General features: G+C 24.0%; 2 protein-coding genes and 1 long non-coding RNA gene across 6 annotated transcripts in view; 2 read left to right on the top strand and 1 right to left on the bottom strand.

Moving 5' to 3' along the window:
- Window positions 1-6,476, bottom strand: part of LOC114125427 (melanopsin-B-like) — a 36,497-nt gene extending 30,021 nt beyond the window's left edge. For 2 of the 4 annotated variants that reach the window (XM_050202900.1, XM_027989065.2), the window contains exon 1: window positions 6,126-6,476. The gene's annotated coding sequence lies outside the window, so the exon portion shown is untranslated. The remainder of the gene's footprint in view (window positions 1-6,125) is intronic. The other 2 variants (XM_027989064.2, XM_027989063.2) reach the window with 1 other exon arrangement.
- Window positions 125-5,013, top strand: LOC114125430 (uncharacterized). Its single transcript, XR_003592518.2, has 3 exons — window positions 125-306; window positions 955-1,069; window positions 3,935-5,013. It is a non-coding gene; the product is annotated as an uncharacterized LOC114125430 (long non-coding RNA).
- Window positions 6,477-13,452: 6,976 nt separating the features above from the next.
- On the top strand, window positions 13,453-21,372 carry LOC114125436 (pickpocket protein 28-like). Its single transcript, XM_027989074.2, has 10 exons — window positions 13,453-13,596; window positions 14,507-14,725; window positions 16,020-16,134; window positions 16,251-16,420; window positions 17,091-17,307; window positions 19,047-19,314; window positions 19,395-19,460; window positions 20,051-20,186; window positions 20,333-20,424; window positions 21,242-21,372. Exons 1-10 carry the CDS (start codon window positions 13,502-13,504, stop codon window positions 21,358-21,360), a joined length of 1,497 nt encoding a protein of 498 aa, XP_027844875.2. The 5' UTR covers window positions 13,453-13,501; the 3' UTR covers window positions 21,361-21,372.
- The last annotated feature ends 65 nt before the right edge of the window (window positions 21,373-21,437 follow it).

Genomic DNA, 21,437 nt, shown 5'->3' with positions numbered 1-21,437 from the left:
ATAAACATAATAATATTATACAACCGTAGGTACATATTATATACTTACACATATTATATATTATATACTATATAGTATACGTGCATATATGTATATAGGTATATATATGTATGTGTATCGTAGACCAAAACATGTAAAATATATTATGATGAATGTACACTATGCCCCTCCTGTGCTGTCTCATATTTAACTATTGTAAAGCTACGGCTAAATAATAATATATGTAAGAGACAGCCAGTTCCCCGCGTTAACACCAGCGAACACGAACTCCAAGCCAGCCCTACGACTTGTAAACGTTTTATTTAGGTAAGAATAAACTTGATGATATATTTATAAGTATTTGGATCAATCCACATTTATTTGTACCCTGAGTACCATTTGCTCCCTAGCTACGGTTAACTTATATTCAAAGGAAACCAACTTCTTCCCTGAATATCATATATTTAACGGGTCATCCCCGACCACGTTACATCATTCTATGAACCCAACACATTTCTTCAATTTATAAATTAAATAAAAATCATTGTAAACAATTTTTGATTTATGATAATTCGCTTACTACATAATATTTACTGTTTATAAAATATTTATATAAATTACAATATGTATCTAATGAAGTAGATTATATTGTACTTGTACCTATAATATCAATATTCTACAATATTTTTTTCTTAACCACCATATTATTTTTGTAAAAAAATCATTCGATATCTTTGGAATTATTTCAAAACTAGCTGATCTATTTAAGTATAACTATACTCAGTACCATTTTTTTTAAATATATATTTTGTTATACAACCCACCAAAATATTATTATAGACGAGAGGTTAATTACAGTAGTAATTTAATGTTCAATAAATATTGAATTGGTTGGGTACAACAGTTAGACAGGTATATAATTATTTTAAACTGTATATAATTTAGTTAAGTTTATGTTATGCTGTTTGTTCAAAGTGTTGTTGGGAGGACAAGTTTCATAAAGCAGAAGCACGATTAGATCAGCAATACCTGCGGTCCTTTACAATTAGTAAATTATCTTGAGACATATCACTACGTGTGCACCTTATAGGTATAAAGTGAATATTGTTATTATACATTATTAATTATTATTATTATATGTAGTTAATATAATTTAATTTCAATACCTATAGTATACTATAGTTGTATACATATAAACCATAAATTTTATAAAATAAGCTTTAGATTATGTTTTTAAGTTATAATTATTATAATTAAAAGTATGAGTTGTTGGTAAAAAAATAAAAAATAGAAAAAATTTTATTTATTTTCCGGGAAATATTATTATAATATAATTATATGACATTCAATAACATAATTATTGATTATTACGAAATTGAAATATAAATATTGGTATATTGTATATTGTACGTTAGTATGTCTATTATGTTCATCTTGCAATGTGCATATTTATGATACAAGATAATACATGACTTAAGTTATGTACCTATATAGTGGTCGCGTACTGTTATTAATTGTTATGATCATTAATTATATTACGTACAGTGTCTACTACCCATATCGAATCTGATGAAATGGTAAAATAATAGTGGTATAAAAATCGTAAATATAATATTATGAAATAAAAAATACGATAGTCGATTTTATTATATTATGCATAATATTTTATATCTATTAATAATATGCGAAGTACTTTGTACTTTGTACATAGTTAAATTCTATTCGTTTTAGTTACCTAAACATAATATTATGTATAGTGTATACTCATATAAGCATTTTATCTTAAGGTGGGTACTTAAATACAAGAAAAATATATGTTATGTTCTATACTTCTATTTAACGATATATCTCTAATTAATAAATTATTGTTAATGTAAGATAATAACATCATCAAGTCGTATAGTTAACCTTGAGCGATATTCCATTATACATGTTTATAACGTATATACTGTATAAACAATACATTAAATTCTGCTTCATTTTTTTTTTTAAAAGAAATAAGCGTTTGTCGTCACATATATATATTTCAATATGTTGCTAGTAACATGGAAAATGTTTTTGTAAACAGTTTTGTCGTATGTAATATTATAGTACAATTAGTATACTAAAACATCTATAAAACGATAGAGTCAATAATAATTATTTAACATCCACGTGTCCAATCAAATGAAATACTACTTTAAAATTAAATCATTTTTACTTCTGTTTTTGTTGTTGTTGTATGTTAGATTTATTATTTTTTTAATAGTGGAAGAATTTCGAGTTCAATTGTTTAAGTTTAAATCATATTTTCTTATACGTTATGATCGAGTACCTATATATTCCTAGTCCTAATTTAAAAACTATTTTGATGGTTAACATTGATTTAATACAGTTTAATAGCTAAATATTATATAAAACGAAAATAACATATACTCTTGGAAAATAATTAAACAGTTAACACTATGTTAATCACATGGTTATTTATTTACTGTTTAAATTTAACGGTAAATATATAAACAATACAATGGGTGCGGTGTTACGGCAAAAATCTGATTCTACGTTTTTTTTTTATATGTCTAAAAATATATGAGTAAAATCAGTTCCAAGGCCTTGGAAGGGAAAAGAGGGTATGCCACCAGATTGCTATCGCACCACCACCTACCTATATAGTTTTCTTGACCACTTGATACTGGGAAAACGTGAAAGGAATAAAAACTATAATCTGTATCATTTTGGAATATTTAAAAAGTTATAGAATAGTCGGTTTTTGTTTTCTACGTTACGTATTGAAATTAAACTCATATCTGCATTCTGCAATATTATTAAAATAATATACATAGGTAAGTTATGTTGTGTAATCGTTTAAAATTATATTATGTTATTAGCAATATTGATTATGACTTTCTTTTTATCGTGTTTTGTGATGGATACTACCAAACATAAAATAAATTATTAAATATCTATTAGCTATTTCTTAGACAATTTGTTTCAAGTATGTATTAAATGAGACATGATGTATATTTTTAAGTAATCTTTTCCATTTTTGTCAAACTCAGTAAAACGATTACCAATGATCTGTAGACGCAACATAGTTTACAGTGTAAAGAGTAATTTATTATTAAAAATAAATATTATGTTTTTACAATCTGTAAAATTAAAAACGATAAATAAATTTGATAATTAATTAAAAAACCTAGTTGACGTGACGAAAGAGGATATACTAGGTATACTTCATCTTACTTATGAACTACATGTCTAATTTTTTTTTTTTTGTTCTTTAATTATTTAGTTTGTATGACCAATTTTAAGGTATAATGAGAAAGTGCACACATGTTTTGTTATATCGTCTGTCGATTAACGTTTTACTATAGTGATTAAAATAACAAACATTAAAACACTTAAATATAAAATATGTTAACATATAAAGTATATTCTGTTTTGTTTGTGTTCGAAAAAAAATTAAATTATTTAATAGGCTTATTTTATTGAATTTCACTATGATAATTTAATTTTTTATTTATTACATTGACAGTAGTTTGGTACATTTTTAAATTATTACATAATCACAATAAAATTATTTTTCATACTTAATGATATTACTATAGTATGTTATTTTAATTTATTTTGTACAAGTATTATTATAATAGCTGGTATTTGGTTTTTATAAAAATGCTTTGTAGTTTTAATTAAACTTGAAAACATTATATTGAAATTATTTAACTATAATAAAGCCCGAAGTCATTTCAAAATTATTTGAACAAATAAACAATTTTAATTAATTTGTCAGACTTGTGGTAGGATTCAGGGAAAATAAATATTGTAAAACGACTATAAGTAACATATTTTTATAAAATAAATTGTTCAAAGATTAGTGTTGATGTGGATTAAAGTAATATGCCTATAAGTAGATGCAATAAAGTGTTATTGTTAATCGTGGTTGTAATTTTATGTATATTTATTTATTTTTATTAAGTTGAAACGAACATGTCCAGCAACTTGACACCAATATTGAAATATGATGCCAAATGTCTTCAAGGTAGGAGTGCAAAAAGAAGTTAATTGGATTTATGATGTTAACATGCAACATGTGTTTGATTGTCTTATGGAAATGATGAGCAACTATTTACTATTTAATCCTTTTCTATTATGTGTTTTTAAAGATCTTTTTTAATATATTGTATTGTATTAATTTTAATATTTGGGTTTTATAACAGATCTGTTAAATCTTATACAAGTTAGTAAATAAATAAGTTATACCATGTACGTATATCTACCGAATGACTGATTTAGTAAGTAAATTATAGGGGAAAAAAATGTACGTACAAATAAATATATTTTAAAGAACCATCATAAAATTAAATTATTATTAAGATACTGTGAATGTATGATTTGAATTCATTATACAAAACGTTATTGTGAAAATAAATGTAGGGGAGCTTATAGTTGAGCAAAACGTTAGATTTCGAAGAGGGATAGCTAAGATCAAAGAGTCATAAATAAAATCATTTTTCCTAAGAAAATTAGACTTATAGTGAAAAATAAGTAGTAAAAGAAGTAATATATATAATATATACTTATATAGTAATATAAGTAGTAAGTAAAATAAGTTAAGCAATAGCTGAATATTGGCTCAATAATAAAAGTTTTTCAAAAATGTATTTAAAACATGGCCAATATCTTGTTTTTATTAACGTTGTTTTAACAATATCTATTTAATATTTTAGACGCTAATTTAACCATAATGGTATTATATATATTACAGAGGTAATTTTAATAGGTAATTACCCGGAGAGATGTTGGAACATAGTTCGTTTGATTAGTCATCGGTTTAGTTGACGTTTGCTATTCAGTCGAATTGAGAATGTTAAAATGAATTTATTTTACGATGTTTTAGTATTCAAAAAGCTCTTTACCATTCGTATTGACTAAATGCAAATAAAAACTACGCTTGATTCATTTACAGATTTTTATATGCTTGCTTATTATTTAATCAAAGAATAAATATATACATAACTTTGGTTACTTTTATAATTACAATTTAATTTAAAAAATTCGAGAGCTATGAGATGTATAAATATCTAATCTATTTTTAGATTACCCTTTTTTTGGATATTTGAAATTTGAATAATCATAAAAACTAATAAATAATTGTCAGTAAATACAATATTTTAAGTATCTACTTATTATAATAGCATGCGTCTAAATCCACATAATACTCAAAAATATTTATTTAAAATGTTATTTTAACACTGATTTAACAAATAAATAATAATAAAAGTATTCAGCGGTCAGCTATTAAGTTAGTTAAAAGTTTATATATTCTTTTCAGAATTATGACATAATTCTAAAATAGAAAAATAAAAAAATATGAATAAAATTTAATTTTTCTTAAATATAAAATATTTATTGAAATAATTTAGGTAGTTATTAAAAGGAAAGAAAGAAAATTATTTTTAATAACATACAATTTTTTTTTTTAACTATCATTATTGAAACATGTTTATGTTAAGTAATTATAGTTAATATAACATAAGAGTTAAAAGTAACTTTAGGAAATTACGTGATAGAAAATATAACTTAAATCGCAATACTTAAATTTTAATATTTTTTATTTTATATTAATTTATGCTATCTTTGCGTACAGTAGGTACATAATATGCTACGGGTAGAACACAAAGAAATCTTCAAACAGTGAGGAAGGAAATATTACATTATATTGTGTACTTTTATGTTATACTTAAGTAAATACTTAGATATCTACCTAATGTATATAAATTACATTAAAAAAAAATATATTACACTGATAAATATATAATAACCTGCAAAAAGTATTTAACTACCTAATTTATAATAACCTATACAGTTTAAACTAAAAATTAAAAATATATACAGGCAGCTTTTCTGTTTGGGGTCTCATTATTGTTATTTTTTAGATATAGGTAATATAATATGAATTATGACTTACTCAATAATAATCAAAAATGTATACTTAGCTGTAATTAATACCTAGCCTGTGTACAATACTTGTTTTTTATTTATTATTAATTATTATTATATATATTTCTTTGAATCTAATTTTAAATGTAAACTTGTAAATATATAATTCTCTCTATTTTTACCACAAGCATTGATCATAGGAAGTAAATATCAAAAATGTGTATTACCTTTTTATATTAAATGTTTTGATGTTTCTTAAATAAATAAAACAAATAAGTCTCATGACTGTACTTAAATTTAAATATCAGCTTTGATTTACTAACCATTTTGAAAACAACTAGCGAACTGTTTTTAGCTGATATAGGTACCCGATCTGGACTTTGTGATAATTAAAAAAACAACGGTTCACCGCAAAACCCGACATCGATAAATTTTCGAGATCACAAACGAGTTCACGAACGCCGAGCTACGGTAAGTGTGGCACGTCGTGGCAGACCGTGTAGAATGATCGGTCACGGACAGCGTCGTCTTAAGATTGAACTTCAAAAACATGCGACGACGCTATAACTGACGAGGGTGCGCGACGCGCTGGACAGACTAGCTTTGTGCACGCCCTCTACAGTCAGATGGTCTTCTCCTCCTCTAGATTTTCTTTTACCTCCTATTTCTCCATACCATCTTCCGCTCTACCTCCTTCTCCTTATCTAGTGGTTTGTACCCCTGTCGATTAAACCACTGTTGTAATTTTCCTATTATTACAGGTTTATATAATGTCAAAATGAGTTTTGAAATGTTGAATTATCTCTCTGTGTTAAACAAACCTGTAGGCTGAAAGTCAAAAAGTTCAACTGAAAATTGAATTAGTTTACATTTAAGTTCAATACGTAAAAAAACGAATGAGTTCATTTAGTGGTTCATTTAAACTTTATTATTTTATAAATCTTTAAATAAAAAGTTCGGCGAGCGGCTAATAATTAAATCTTATTTATTAATAAAATATACAGTATTAGATTATTATATATCCAATTATATGATCATTGCGAGGGTAGTGAGATAAAAAGTAATGTATTTAAATCAAAAAGCTAAGTTAAAACATACCATTTAACATATAATATTATAATATATAGTGACTAACTTTTCATTTAAGAGGTATGTTCGATAGCTACCGTACAGCAAAGCATCTTTTCGCCTTTTTATAACTATGAAAAGTTTCTTAAATATTGTATGATAACATGAATTTGTCAATATTTCCATTTAGAAACTTATTAAATAAGAATATTAAAATAAATTTCGTTTCAAAGATCTAAAAATTATTAAAATTTCTTAAAAATACTAATTTTGATCATGTGTACGTTGTTTTAGATATAAAAATGATCGAACTTCGTAAAATAGGATCATGGACGTTCTATCCAAACAACTACCATTAGTATCAGTAATAATAGTTATCAGTGTAATTATTATATTCGAGAGACGGCTTCATTAGAGTCCGCTTACCTATTCGGCAGAAGTGGTACAAAATTGTTTAATCTCAGACGTATATATACAATAGGTACTTATATAATATTTACTAAAATAAAATATATACTACATCATTAAAAACACTTTTTCTAATAGAAAAAATTAACAATTCATAAGCTTCAAGGGAGGTATAAGGTAGAAAATTGAATCTTTTGATTTTAGTTGGTAGTTTTGGAACATATAAATTGAAAATAATCGGAAATTATGATAAAAAAAAGTGGTTAATAGATCACTACTTTATTGTACATTAAGTGGTGTTGAGTTAGTCATTGTAATGTTAAATTTAAATTCAATGATAAATTTTGGATACGAAAAACGATTCTGAGCAGAATCGAGTAGGGTTTTAAATTAATTCTTGAGAATTATGACCAAGTGTAAAATAAAAACTCGTTTTTTGTAAAAATTCCTGGTTTTTCATAATTTTTGTTTTTTTTTTCGATTATTTTGAAAAATATTGGAAAAATTTTATCTACCACAAATTAAAAACTAGATCAAATTTTCTATTTAAAATCACCATCGAAATTGAAAATCAAAGCATTTTATTAAGTACTTATCGTATTCATATAAAAAAAAAACACATACACATACACACACGCATCATTGACTAATCAACACACTCAAAGCTCCGCTAAGAATCTAATATATATAACACAACAACAACAATTTGTTAAAATTTTAATATTATTATTAAAATACAGTGAAACTTTTATTTAACAGTCTCACGGAGGAACAAAAAAATTTTGTATTGTAGAGGAATTCGTTAAATTTCTATTAACGCATGATTAACAATAAAGGTCATGGTTCTCAAAAATAATTCGTTAAATGGAAGTTCGTTGTATGGAAGTTTCACTGTAATTATTTTGGCGGCTTCTATTAAGTTAGTCTGTCCTCGAACAGAATCATTTTTCATTATGTACCAATACATAAAGATTTATTATTTAATTCAAGTTTTACATGTTCATTACAGTGACCTACTCAATAACGAGGTAGGTACATTCGACACTTATATTTTACCGCAGAGTGGTTACCTACTTGACGGCTTTTAACATATATAATATTATGTTATTTGGTTGGATTCAATTTTTTTTTTTTTGACTGATTGTGTGACCTATTTTGTGATATAGGTTGATCCTAAAAACCAACGAATAATGTAACTAAGTACACTTAAAGCAAGCAAAAAAAAAAAAAAACCAAACCCATCAAATCAGGATATAATTTATTTTTGTAAGGTTTAATGTTTTCCATGCAATGAAAAAAATATCAAGTAAGACTCAACGTTTTATTTTTTATTAAACTGAAATAATTAAAATTAAGTTAAAAAAAAACAGTTATTCATAGTTAACAATAGTTAAAATCATGTTTTTGTAAAAATTCGTAAATGTCATAGTACTATTGATTGTGTAGTTTTGAAAGTTTTGAAACTTTATGAATAAATCACAAATGGTTACAAAATACACTAAACAGTATGAAAACTTCTTTAATAAAAATTGACTTAAATGTTAAACAAACTAAAAAAAATATCTAAATATTTTTTCAATACATTAAACATAAATTTTTATTTTATTTTCGATTTTGTCTTCTGTACACTAATTATATTATTTTCTATTTCTTTGTTTATAAAACTATTGTATACAGCTTTGTTTGTATGGTGACATATAGGTAATCGACTGATTGCACACTTAGATATTTTGCTCAGTTGTAATTAATATACACGACTTGTAATATATATGCAAAATTAAAAAATAATGAAAAATCCTTTAAAATTACAAAATATGCAAAATAAAAGTTTCATTTTTAGATTCTTTGACGTATAAAACAATTTTTTTCGCATAGAAATTTTTTTGTTTTGTTTTGTAAAAACATGGATTCAAAAAAAATGCACATATCCCATTGTTTCATAAACAATATAATGTATTATACCATAACTATCATCGTAACAACGTCTTTTTAGTTTCTTCCTTTACTTGGCATCGTATTTAAAGAGTAGAATGTTGTGATATAAATGGTAACTACAGTGGTATGCTGTAACAGCCATCGACTGTGGCTCATAGATATTTTTTCATACAGTAGGTCAATATTTAATTTATTGTTATACTGCGATTATATATTTAATAATAAAATAGATTATTTATTTTAACAAATAATTTAAAATTGTAAATCAATTACCATAAGAGGATCGGAATAGTCGAGATAAATAGATTGTAGTAAATGTACAAATCATTATACATGAAAAAATGTAAGGCGAAACGCAATATAATATGTAGATTGTATTCATATTATGCCTAGTTGTTTTCTAACCTATCGCCAATATGAAATATTAAAAAAAAATTGCAACGATTTCTAATAATCAGTGATGACAATTCAATAGTGGTTACGAAATGGAATTGGATATAAGTAGAAGGCAATTAAATATTTTTTATTATTACTATACGTATCAACGCAAATACCCAATATTTTCATCTTAAATCATTCAAATAGTTAAATGAAATATACGAATTATATGCCTACCTATAATAATAAAATACAAATTAAATAGCGATTATTAGTTAATAATAGATAATTTACCTTAACTAACCGACTATGTAGTCGTAGTACATCTAAATAATATTATATCAATAACATGTTTACGATAATATATAATATATACATATAAAAATAAAAAAAGATTTAAATTACGTTTTTTAGTTTGTGAAATACTTCTCCTAAGTATAATATGTGTATAAGATCAACTGAAAATGTATTTAAATCTATCAAACAGTTTTTTCAGTACCTAATCAAAACCTCATTAGTTTATAATTTATTTTGTAATGAGTACATATATGTATAAATGTATAATTGAGCTTAAATTTTAAAAATATTCTCCATATTTTATAAATTATTTATTACTATTTAATATCTACATGTTTACCCAATACTTATACTATCTATAAAATAATATTTATGTTTTGAAGACTAATAGTTCTTTATATACCTAATCAATAGTTTATAAAATGTTCATAACATCTTACAGCTATAATATTATTAATACATTATTCAATTCATAATGTATAAGCGTCAAGTCGGAGAAAGATCACACGACTGTTATCTGCTAAAAACATTTACTCAGTTATTATTTTATTAATATACAATATTTAATATGTACATTATTATGTAATAGCAAAGATAATATAATATTATACGAAATAACTATGACCATAGTTAGTGATAAGATTATCGTTAAATAGATGTAAGATTATTGAATTTCTCGATTATTATAATGGAAAAAGGCAAGAAAACATAATTAGAGAGAACCCCTTTAACATGTTTGATCTAAAAGTTATTTAAATTACAAAATTAATACATTTGAATATTTAAAAATCGATTTTCAACGTAGGTATTGAAAACCATTATTTTTACAAGAACTTTAATAACTCTAATATATATTTGTTTATATTTTTTGAGGTTTTCTAGGTAGCTAGTATTATTTTCTCTTGGAAATCGTATCATGCAATAAACTAATAAAATATATAGACTATTACTTTAAGATAATTCAATCTACCATTAAAATTGCATACATTTTGTTGGCACTCTAAATGTAATGGATATAACCACTTACATGGGTGTTTAGACATAACAAAAAAAAAAATAATAATATTGAAAATTAAAAACAAAGAAATACAAGTGGGTACTGCTCTGTGGTGTGTCAGGTGATGAGAGGGTCATAATTATTATGGGTGTGTTACATTTGAATTCAATGATAGGTACATCATTATATACAAATTTTATACGATTAATTAATTTTTTTATTGATATATATTTAATATTTAAACCATATTGTATGAACTTATACATAATTCAAAATATAAAATAAAATTTTATCATACAGTATAAACTATTACTTAACAATCGAATAAATTATAAAAATGAGTACATTTTATGTGTTTATAAATAACTCTAGAAATAAGCAAAATATTAAAATTTTATGATTTTTAGAAAATCCTAATATTTGTTGAAAATCTTAAGTGAATGAATATTTGTTTTCTGATTACAATTATAATAACAAAATAAAAAAGAACAATTTGATAGATTATGATAATTATTAATTTTGTTATATCAAAACATGTAGATAGGTATAATTTACTAGTCTCCATGTATTCATGTATATTTTTACAACACTGGCTCAAAATTAAAATTATTCATCAACTCAAAATAACACAAGACGATGTTTGAAAATATATAATAATTTAAATTATTTTAGACTCTTATGTACCTATTTATAATTTATATTATGTAAATGAAAATCCAATTAATCATTGTGAGAAAATTACTTTTGTCAGGTGCAACTTATTTCTATATTTTATTATTTCATATGAGACTTTTTCAGTCTCCCCTGACTTACTCACTAATTGTGATCTAGTTAAAGATAATAATTTATATTTACTAGAGGAATATTGATAATATATCACACTATTACATCAGTTAAGTATTTTATCAACAATGGCCTTTTGGTTTTGTTAGTTGTCCGATATAACTTGACTAATAAACAAAATCTCATCTTATTTCTGTAGTAAATGTCTAAACGTTGTATAATTCATAAAGTCTAATGATTTCTAATAATACTAGAATATTTTAAAAAGACCGTAGGTAGTTAACAGATTTATTCAAGTCAAAATATTTGCTGGTTATTTTAATTTAAACAAAACTTATTCTATAAAAGTATTGTTCATTATTTTTTAACTTTAATTCAATCAAGGCATTTTATTTTAAGTATAATGGTCAATATTTGTTTTACTTTATTAAATTAAAATAGACATTATTGCGTTACATAACGTTTGATGAGAGTATTTGAACATTTATCAACTTTTGTTTGATCAATTACCCATACAAAGTATTACCCAACGAGAACGACATTTTTTTTTCATTAAAAGTTTTTCACTATAGAAATTATTATTTGATACAAACTTAGTATTTCAAAATCAAAAACTACCGTACATATTATTTAAATTTGAGTTAAATAATTAAAATACACAAATTTATAATAAATAATTTATTTACAAAATGCAGTAAATATTAAACAGTTAAAGTCAAACTGGCATCATATTATCTTTATTTCTAAATAATATGGTGTTATTAAATTCAATTAATTGGTACAATAACTGAAAAAAAAATAGTATCTTTATTTATTAATAATATATTATTATTACATTCGATTGTCGATGTTATTAAGGTTCTTACATTTTTTATACCTACCTATTATAGTATAATATAAAAAGACATACAAAAGGGACTGAACTGGAATAACTAAATTTTTGACACACGACGGAATTAATAAATCCTTTATCCATTAAACAAAATCCTGGACTGAACTAGTATATTAGTATATCTTTAAATTTAATTTTTGTGTATTATAGGACAGACCTCGGTTGCGGCTTTGAATTTATACGATTGGCTAAAAATGAGGGAGAGAAGTGGGTATGATATTTTTGTTGATTGTTTTTTGAGGTGGGAAAAAATTGATATCGCATTTTAAATCAACTTTATTAATTTGGAGATTGTATTATCTATATAGGTAATTTAAAATTTAAATACAATTTTAGTATATTATATTTATTTATAAAAAAGCAATCAATTGTATATTTTTATTTCATATAAATATTAAATTCTAAACATACACATATTATAATTTATAACTAAGAAATAATATTTATACGTTACGTGACTATTTCAGATAATTTAATTTTTCAGTTTTAATTAAAATTAGGTACAAGTAAAAAAAAATAAAAATAAAAATGATGTATTAATTCTCCAAAGGCCACTTAAAAAAGGGTTTATTTTTTTTACCTATAATCACATGGTTATCACAATTAAATATCACAAACTTTCTGCTTAAATATTCATTTTCATTATATGTTAGTTAACTATCAACCCTTCAAAAAATAAATAGGTATCTAATTTTATTATTATTATTTTTATTTTTTTTTCATAATTATGAATACACATGATAAATAATAGAACTGTATGTTTGTTAGTCTGATAAATATTTTGAGTAAACGTACATCTGTACTTATATCAACCACTTCATTATTGTAGTTTTAAAGTATTAAAAATGACTGAACATAGTTGGTTTCATGATTATTGTATAAAAACGACTTCTCATTGTATGAAGTATTTTGTGATGAAGGACAGATCACCGGTAGAAAAGTAAGTTTGATATAATATAATTAAATAAAATGTGATGCTCGTCTTGAAATTGATAATTAGAATGATTATTTCTAGTTCATGAATTATAGGTAGATAAATGGCAAAAGGATTTTGGAGTATCTTTATTTTTATTAATAAAGTTTTATATTTTATTGGTTATACGGTATGAAAATAATATTAATAATAATTGGTTGTTTATATTTGTATTTTAAAAAAAAGTGGGAAGTTGATCATCGGATATTTTCTTGAAAAACATATTTTTTAGATTTGAATTTGTTACTTTTCTATAATGTTTCCAATTCAAACACTGTAACGATGAATTTTTTCGATTGTCATCATGCATTTTTTTATATTTAATAATTCTATTTTAATATTATTATTATATAATATATATATTATGCACATTAAAATATATCTAAATGTTAATTTTAATACAATAAAAAGTCATATTGATTTTAGTTTACTTAGGTACATAAAATATCTGTCCAATTATAGTCTTTCCGTAAAACGCTTACGGAAACTAACTTACGATTTTTTTGATTTTGATTTTTTGTTTTGAAACAAATTCAAAATTTATCAAAAAATGCTCATGTTTTATTTGTTTTTCAGGAAAAACCCTACCAAAAATTAGTTTGAAAATGCCCTTAAGTAACACAAACTGAATCATATTTATTGTTATTTCTATCATATTTTATAATTTTTTAAAAATTGTGAAAAACCATTCGTGAATACTTTATATTATCAATAATTTTTTGAATTAATAGGTACCTACTGTATAATATACCTAGATAGAAAAATCATAATATAATATTACATTTCATGAGTGATAGTCAAATGTGAAAATGTTGTGATAAATAAATAAACTGTTATTTCATGTCAGCTGTGTTTATAATATTATGAATTATTTTAGATTGCTTTGGATTCTGACGTTTCTTTGTATGATATCCATTACATTTGGAGCTCTGAAAGTCTTGATTTACATTTGGATTGATAGTCCAACTATAATATCTGTTGAAAACACAGAATCAGCTATTCATGATATACCTTTTCCGTCAATTAATATTTGCCCATCAGACCAAATGCGAAAATGGGTTTGGGAGAAACATATGAACACGAACACCTCCTATTGGTAATTTCATCTATGATAAATACCTTATTATTTATAATGTGTGTGATTTCAATACAATATTATAAATAGTGTAAAAACAATACCCTACTTTACATTCAACTAATAAATTATGCTGATGACAACTGTAGTTTTGATTGAAAGAAATAACTCAAATGAAGTATTCAACTCCGCAACACTTATTATAAAAATAAATTAATGATTAGAGAGACAATAATATGTTGGAACTTAATCTTAACAAATCTAATTATATCCATTTTCGTATATCAAATGCAACAAGCTGCCTTAATTTATTCTTCATTGATAATTCATAATTTTAACTGTTCACTAAATGATGACCGCTATTGTACATAGGCAATCTACAATATAAAAGTAATTTAAAAAATAGACATTATTGTTGATGACATTTTTAAATGGTCTAATCACGTTCAAGATATTTCGACTTAGATTCAAAAACTATTATATATCTTTAAATCATAAAGATGTTTACTAAACTCACAAATATTAAATATGGTTTATTTCTTCCTTGTTCCATCTGTAATTAGTTATATAGACGTTAAAGTAGTGAAGTCTAGGATGGAACTTATAATATACATTTGACTAACCATGAAGTTACTATACATACATTAATTAAAATTATGCTTAAGAAGCCTTTGTCATAACAAACAATTTATAAAATAATTTTCATATTCTTAATTTAAAAGCTATTTATTATAGACATATAATTTTACAAATGATAAAAGTAAATGTTATGTATTGTAAATATCTATTTATGCCACAAAACGAATATAATACACGTTTAAAAAGTAATAGTAAAAATTAACAAACAATTGGAAAAGGAAATATGAATAGATTTTTGTAAAAAATTAAATATTGATTTTAAAAAATGTAGAAATCAGAAAATACTAAAATATACTAAGAAATTAAACTTTGATAATATCCCAGTATAATATAGTGATGGAATATATATAATTATTATTTTTTATGTATTTATATACATATATACCTAACCTATATATGGTTTCATAAAACCATGTTATTCATATTTTAATATTTAACCATTTATTTATCTTTATTTGAGCTTGCTCAATCAATCGGTTTATCTATGTTATGTTAATTCATGTTTTATTAGTAGATTCTTAATTTTGAACTTATCATTGAAAAAAAGTAAAAAAAAAATGTTTTATAAATTATAAATGAATGTAATATCTTTGATCATTATATTTTATTATTTATTACTTTGTTAAAAAAAATTATGACCGTGTAAATTCTAATTTTAATTATATATTTTATTTAGGGAATATCTTCAACAATATCGGAAAATATTATGTTCCGTTGATGGTAATTATGATGTTTCACAAAATTTTTCAACAAATTATTTTGATAAAAATTCAGTTGCAAAGTTGATTAATGTGAGTATAATATTATAACATAGTTTTGTTTTAAAACTAATTCATATTTATCGTTCAAATGGAACTAAAATTTGGGTTGTAAAATGTACGAGTTTACCATAATATTTTAATTCTAGAATTGTGCGATTAGCTGTCAAGAAGTATTTCAATCGGATGCTAAATGGGAAAATCTAACCGTTTCAAATTTTTGCCAGTATATTCAACCAAAAATAAGCGTACTTGGATTATGTTTTTCAATTAACATGTTACCATCATTTCAAATTTTCAAAAATGAATATAATCAAAGGTAACATATTGTTATAAATAAAAATTTTTGGTTTAAGAAAAGCTTGGAAAATTGCTCTGCTGTATTATAGATTTTTAATTATCTCATAATTGAGTAGATCTCTATAGACTATCTTACAAAAGTAATAAAAACTTCGGGAGATTAGTGGAAATGTATCCCCCTTTTAACCTTTTTTTTATATTGTTAACTACTTAAATGTACAGTACTTATATATTAGGTATACCTATATATTGGACTTTCGTACTCTAGTTCTTAGATTTTACCAGAAAATATCCTTAATATTTTGCATTTTGCAAGCATAAAAAAAAAATAAAAATTTCATCAAATGTTTAACCAACACATTCATCGTTCTTCTCAAAATCTTAAGTACCAATACAATACCACTTAGAACCGAAAGGTTATTACTTATTACGTTAGGTTTTACGAGTATGTTAATATATCTATCTAAAGATATTTAAATTGTTTGGGCGCAATTTTTTTTTTTATATGAATTTAAACATAAAATGTTTTCAAGAAAATATATACCTAATAATCACAAAAATGTATGAACTACAAGTATTTTTAGTAAAAATTGTATCAATTTAATCAAAATTTTTCATACTTTATTTTTTAAATTTAAGTCAATTTTTGCGACAGTTAATTATGGTAATGTAATATTGTTTTATTTCAGGTATTTGGATTTCTTTTCAAAAAACAATTCGTTTATTTTTACTGAGAGATCAAATTGGAACTTAGATGACGGATATCCACGAAATTCAGAAAATGATCTACTTGTCAACATAAATCCTGCTAGAACCAGTGGTGTTAGTTATTATCATCGTTTCAGATTGATGATTAACATGTTGGACCAAGAATTTTTGAGTTGCTCATCTGAAAATTTTTTTTTTGTGCGTAAAAATAATAAAATTTTTATGTATAATTGTACCATTTACATTGTACAAATAAATATAAAACATTTTATTTTTATAAAATGACCCAATACGTAATAATATATAATACAATCCATATACATATAAATTCAATTTTTTCGATGATAGAAAATGTTTCTGAAAAAAAACCTAACTTTATTTGTTTTTTTAGATTATAAATGAAGCAACGAATCTATTGATTTAAAAAATTTTTATACATTGTTTTAAAAGTAGGTATTTAAAATGTTAAGTTAGAATTTTGATAAAATTCGTCAACATCATGAACATTTGCAAATCATTTTATTGTTAAAAGTGTCGTATACGCCGATTACTCGGACATATACCAAAATAAAGTTAAACACAAAATAACGCAAAATACTGTATTTGAAGTTTGAACACGATGTCCGGTGGTGATCGAGTCACACGATCACCACCACTGACTACCTTTGCTGTCTTAGCCATCTCACTTATACTCGTATATTACACTTACAATCGAATTACTATCGATTGTTCTACATTTTTCTATTACTACGTTAAATTTACAATTATAGATACTATGATTATTGTGTAATTGTTATTTTAACCCGATTAGTAAATTATTAAACAAATTTATTTACATTTCTTATTATTATATCTTGCTTACTATGCTAACTGTAATATAAAGTTTACTGGCACCGAATTGCACAATTGTTATTTTAACCTATTTCTGTGAATAATGAACTATTGCTTAACTTATTGAATTTTACTGTTTTACTTATTATCTATAGTTTTTCTTAACTTATTTCTTACGTACTAACATCTCTTATAAAATATTCATACATATAATACAACAAAAGTTAACCCAAAAAGATTATCTTTTTATATCTAAAATTTAAAAAATTCATATAAGCACCCTCATTAATCTTTCTAATTATAAAAAAACAATGGTCACCGGAAAATTACTATTTTTTTTTTTATGACTGAAATTAAAATGTTTTGAATGTTGCAAAATATTCACCCGCATAATAATAACTATTTCTTTTCTAACGATGTTTGTTATTTTGTTCTAATTTAAAATTAATAACAGAAGATACTTGCAATTTCCACAGTTTATATTTATAATATCGTTTTCTATTCATGGTATAATTTTCAAAACAATTCGACTTTTTTTGAGATATTTACCGACATTTTCAATTTTCAATATTTTTTGCTGGATTAAAAAGTTTGAACATTTAATACAAGATTCAATACAAGTTTTTTTTTTATTGGTATGTAAAAATATTTAAAATATGTATAGGCAAATATTTTTATAAAAACATTCAAAGTTTAAATTTTGAAATAATTCGTTAAAATTAAGAACATTTTACAAATTATTTTGTTGTTGGAAATTAATAAACTGTTTAATTTTTATACGTTAAGTTGAAAAATCAAAAAAAAAGGTTGCTTATAATTTGTAGTTAAGTATATTCTGAAAATATTAAATTTAACCGTATATAATCACATTTTTTTATATAAATTTTGAAGTTCAAATTTTACATATTTAAACGATGGTTACGATTATTAACTTATAAAAATGATTTTTTTTAACGCTATCAAATTATCTGAATTAATTAGCTGACAACGAGTTAATAATTATTTAAATACTTAATAAATGTTTACTTTTATAATTATCATCAGATAAACACGAAAGTAATTAAATAAATATAAAAAATTCAAAAACGTCTATTGGTTTTTTTTAGATTACATTGGGTAACCCAGCTGAGTACTTTTTGCCTGATCCTCGATCATTTATCGCACCAGACACATACACTAAAATACAAATCACTCCGTTTGTGAAAAAAATGAATTCAGATTTAAAGTGGCGTTCTCCGGAAGTCAGGAAATGCTATTTGCACAACGAGAGAAAATTATCCATATTTGAACAGTATACACAGATGAATTGTAATTATGAATGTGTTTTCAATGAAACTTTTACAATATGCGGTTGTGTTTCCTTCGAAATGGCTTGTAAGTACCTATACTAATAATTTATATAATATTTTTCTTTTAGTTTAGAATGAAACATGTATACTTTTGTGTTCGATTAGTTTTGGTGCCATCCGGTGTAAACATTTGTGGTCTGGCAAAAAAAGACTGTATGTTAAAAGTTCAACGTAAGTACAGATTTTTGCCTACCTAGTAATAAAAAAAATTAAATCTATTTATATACTATGAACTAAGTTGCGGTTGTTTTACTCATAAAAAAATTCTTGTGCTACTAACTTTGTTACAATATTTTAATTTGTAATTATAATATTAATTATAATTATTATATTATACATTCAAACAACCATGTATGGATATGAGGCATAAAATAATTAAGTCTCAAAATAATTCTAAGTGTTTAATTAATTGAAAACACTTCTGAGTAAACAAATATACAATTATTTTTGATATAGACTAGTGTGGAGGTATTCTTTTTAACTCTTGTAAATCACGTCTGTAAAAGACCTATCTCGGATCTCTTGTATAGATCCTTTCTCCATGATTTTGGTCAACTGTTGTGCATCGTCGGGTTCCACAGATCCTCTTTGTCGAATGATATACCATATACCTACGTCTCAAAATAAAATCCTTAAAAGTAGGTCGATGTATAGGAAAATAAATACTGAATATTTTGAGATGGATGGTTTCATGAAAACTGGTATATTGTAATTTATCTTTTTAAGAAATAAAATTAAAAATAGTTATTATTTAAATATAGAAGCGTCATATCTACCGGAAATGCAATTATTATGTAAATGTTTGCCAACATGCTCTATAGTCGAATATGAAATAACATATGCGTCTCACTACGATGATTGGACTTATATGAAAACAACAAATTTAGTAAAGAATAAGTACGTAAAAAATCATCGTTTTTGTTTCACATAATAGTATAATACATAAGTTTTCATTGCGATACATAAGTATTTACACATTATTGTAATTTTACATTTTTACTGCATGCTATTTAATATACAATGAACACAGCTTTTTTTTTTAGTTCTAGAGGAGCTACGATTGAATTTGTTTTCAAAAAACCCTATTTCACAGCATATATATCTACATCGTTTGTAGACTTAGACTCCCTAATAAGTAAGTAATTTAAACAAACAACCGTGAACTTATTAAGCTCTGTAGTAAGATGTCGTGAGGGGTCTAGTGTAGTCGCGTGTATTTCTCATTAAATGTGGTCTAGGTTTAATGGACCTGTGACAATATGTATATATTTTGAATGTTAAATTGAGTTACAAAGAAAATAAGGTAATAAGTAAGTCGAATCTCATAGTATGTGTAAGTACTCAAAACTAATCTTGATTAGGTTATTCAATTTTGGTTTTACTTTGATAAAAAAATTTAATTTTTTAAATTATTAATTTGTACTATTTATACAATGTATACCATTATAATTATTGATTTTATTTTTAATAATAATTATCAACAATAATATATATATATATATATATTTAAGTTTTTTAATGGGACTCGATTTACTTACAACATTTTTTTTCCGGTGCTTAAAATAACTACTGCCTCTTTTTTTGGGACCCAGTATTAAACGAGAAAAGGTCATACAAACTTGAATTAAGTTCACTAAAATGTATGATAGATATTTTACATTTGAATTAAGTGATAAATAATTTAAAAAAACTTGAGTGCAACGTAGTTCAACATCCATATCAAAGTATTGTTTATGTTTGACTAATAACGTATATTTTCCTAGTTCTATCGCCTCTCGATTATCGATGAATATACTTTTCACCGCTACCAAAATGGTCAAGTAACATAATTGTTTAAATTATAAATTCTCATAGGTACCTCTAACATACATTGAACTAATTGTGAACATAAAAGATTTTAAAACGATCAACAATAGATATATTGTATTATTAATTTACGTTATTTTTTACAGGTAATGTTGGTGGATTAATAAGTTTATGTCTAGGATTAAATTTAATTAATTTATTTGAAATATTATATATCATAGTTAAAATGGTCAGTAATTACATTGTACACATGTTTGATAAGTAATAAGTGATAAGATTTGTATATATCATAAAAACATTTATTAAAATCTACTTTGTATTCATATTTTATCACTTTATAAC

Source organism: Aphis gossypii, chromosome 3, assembly GCF_020184175.1.
Source record: "Aphis gossypii isolate Hap1 chromosome 3, ASM2018417v2, whole genome shotgun sequence".
In the NCBI taxonomy this organism is placed as follows: domain Eukaryota; kingdom Metazoa; phylum Arthropoda; class Insecta; order Hemiptera; family Aphididae; genus Aphis; species Aphis gossypii.
This window is presented reverse-complemented; position numbering and strand designations above follow the sequence as displayed.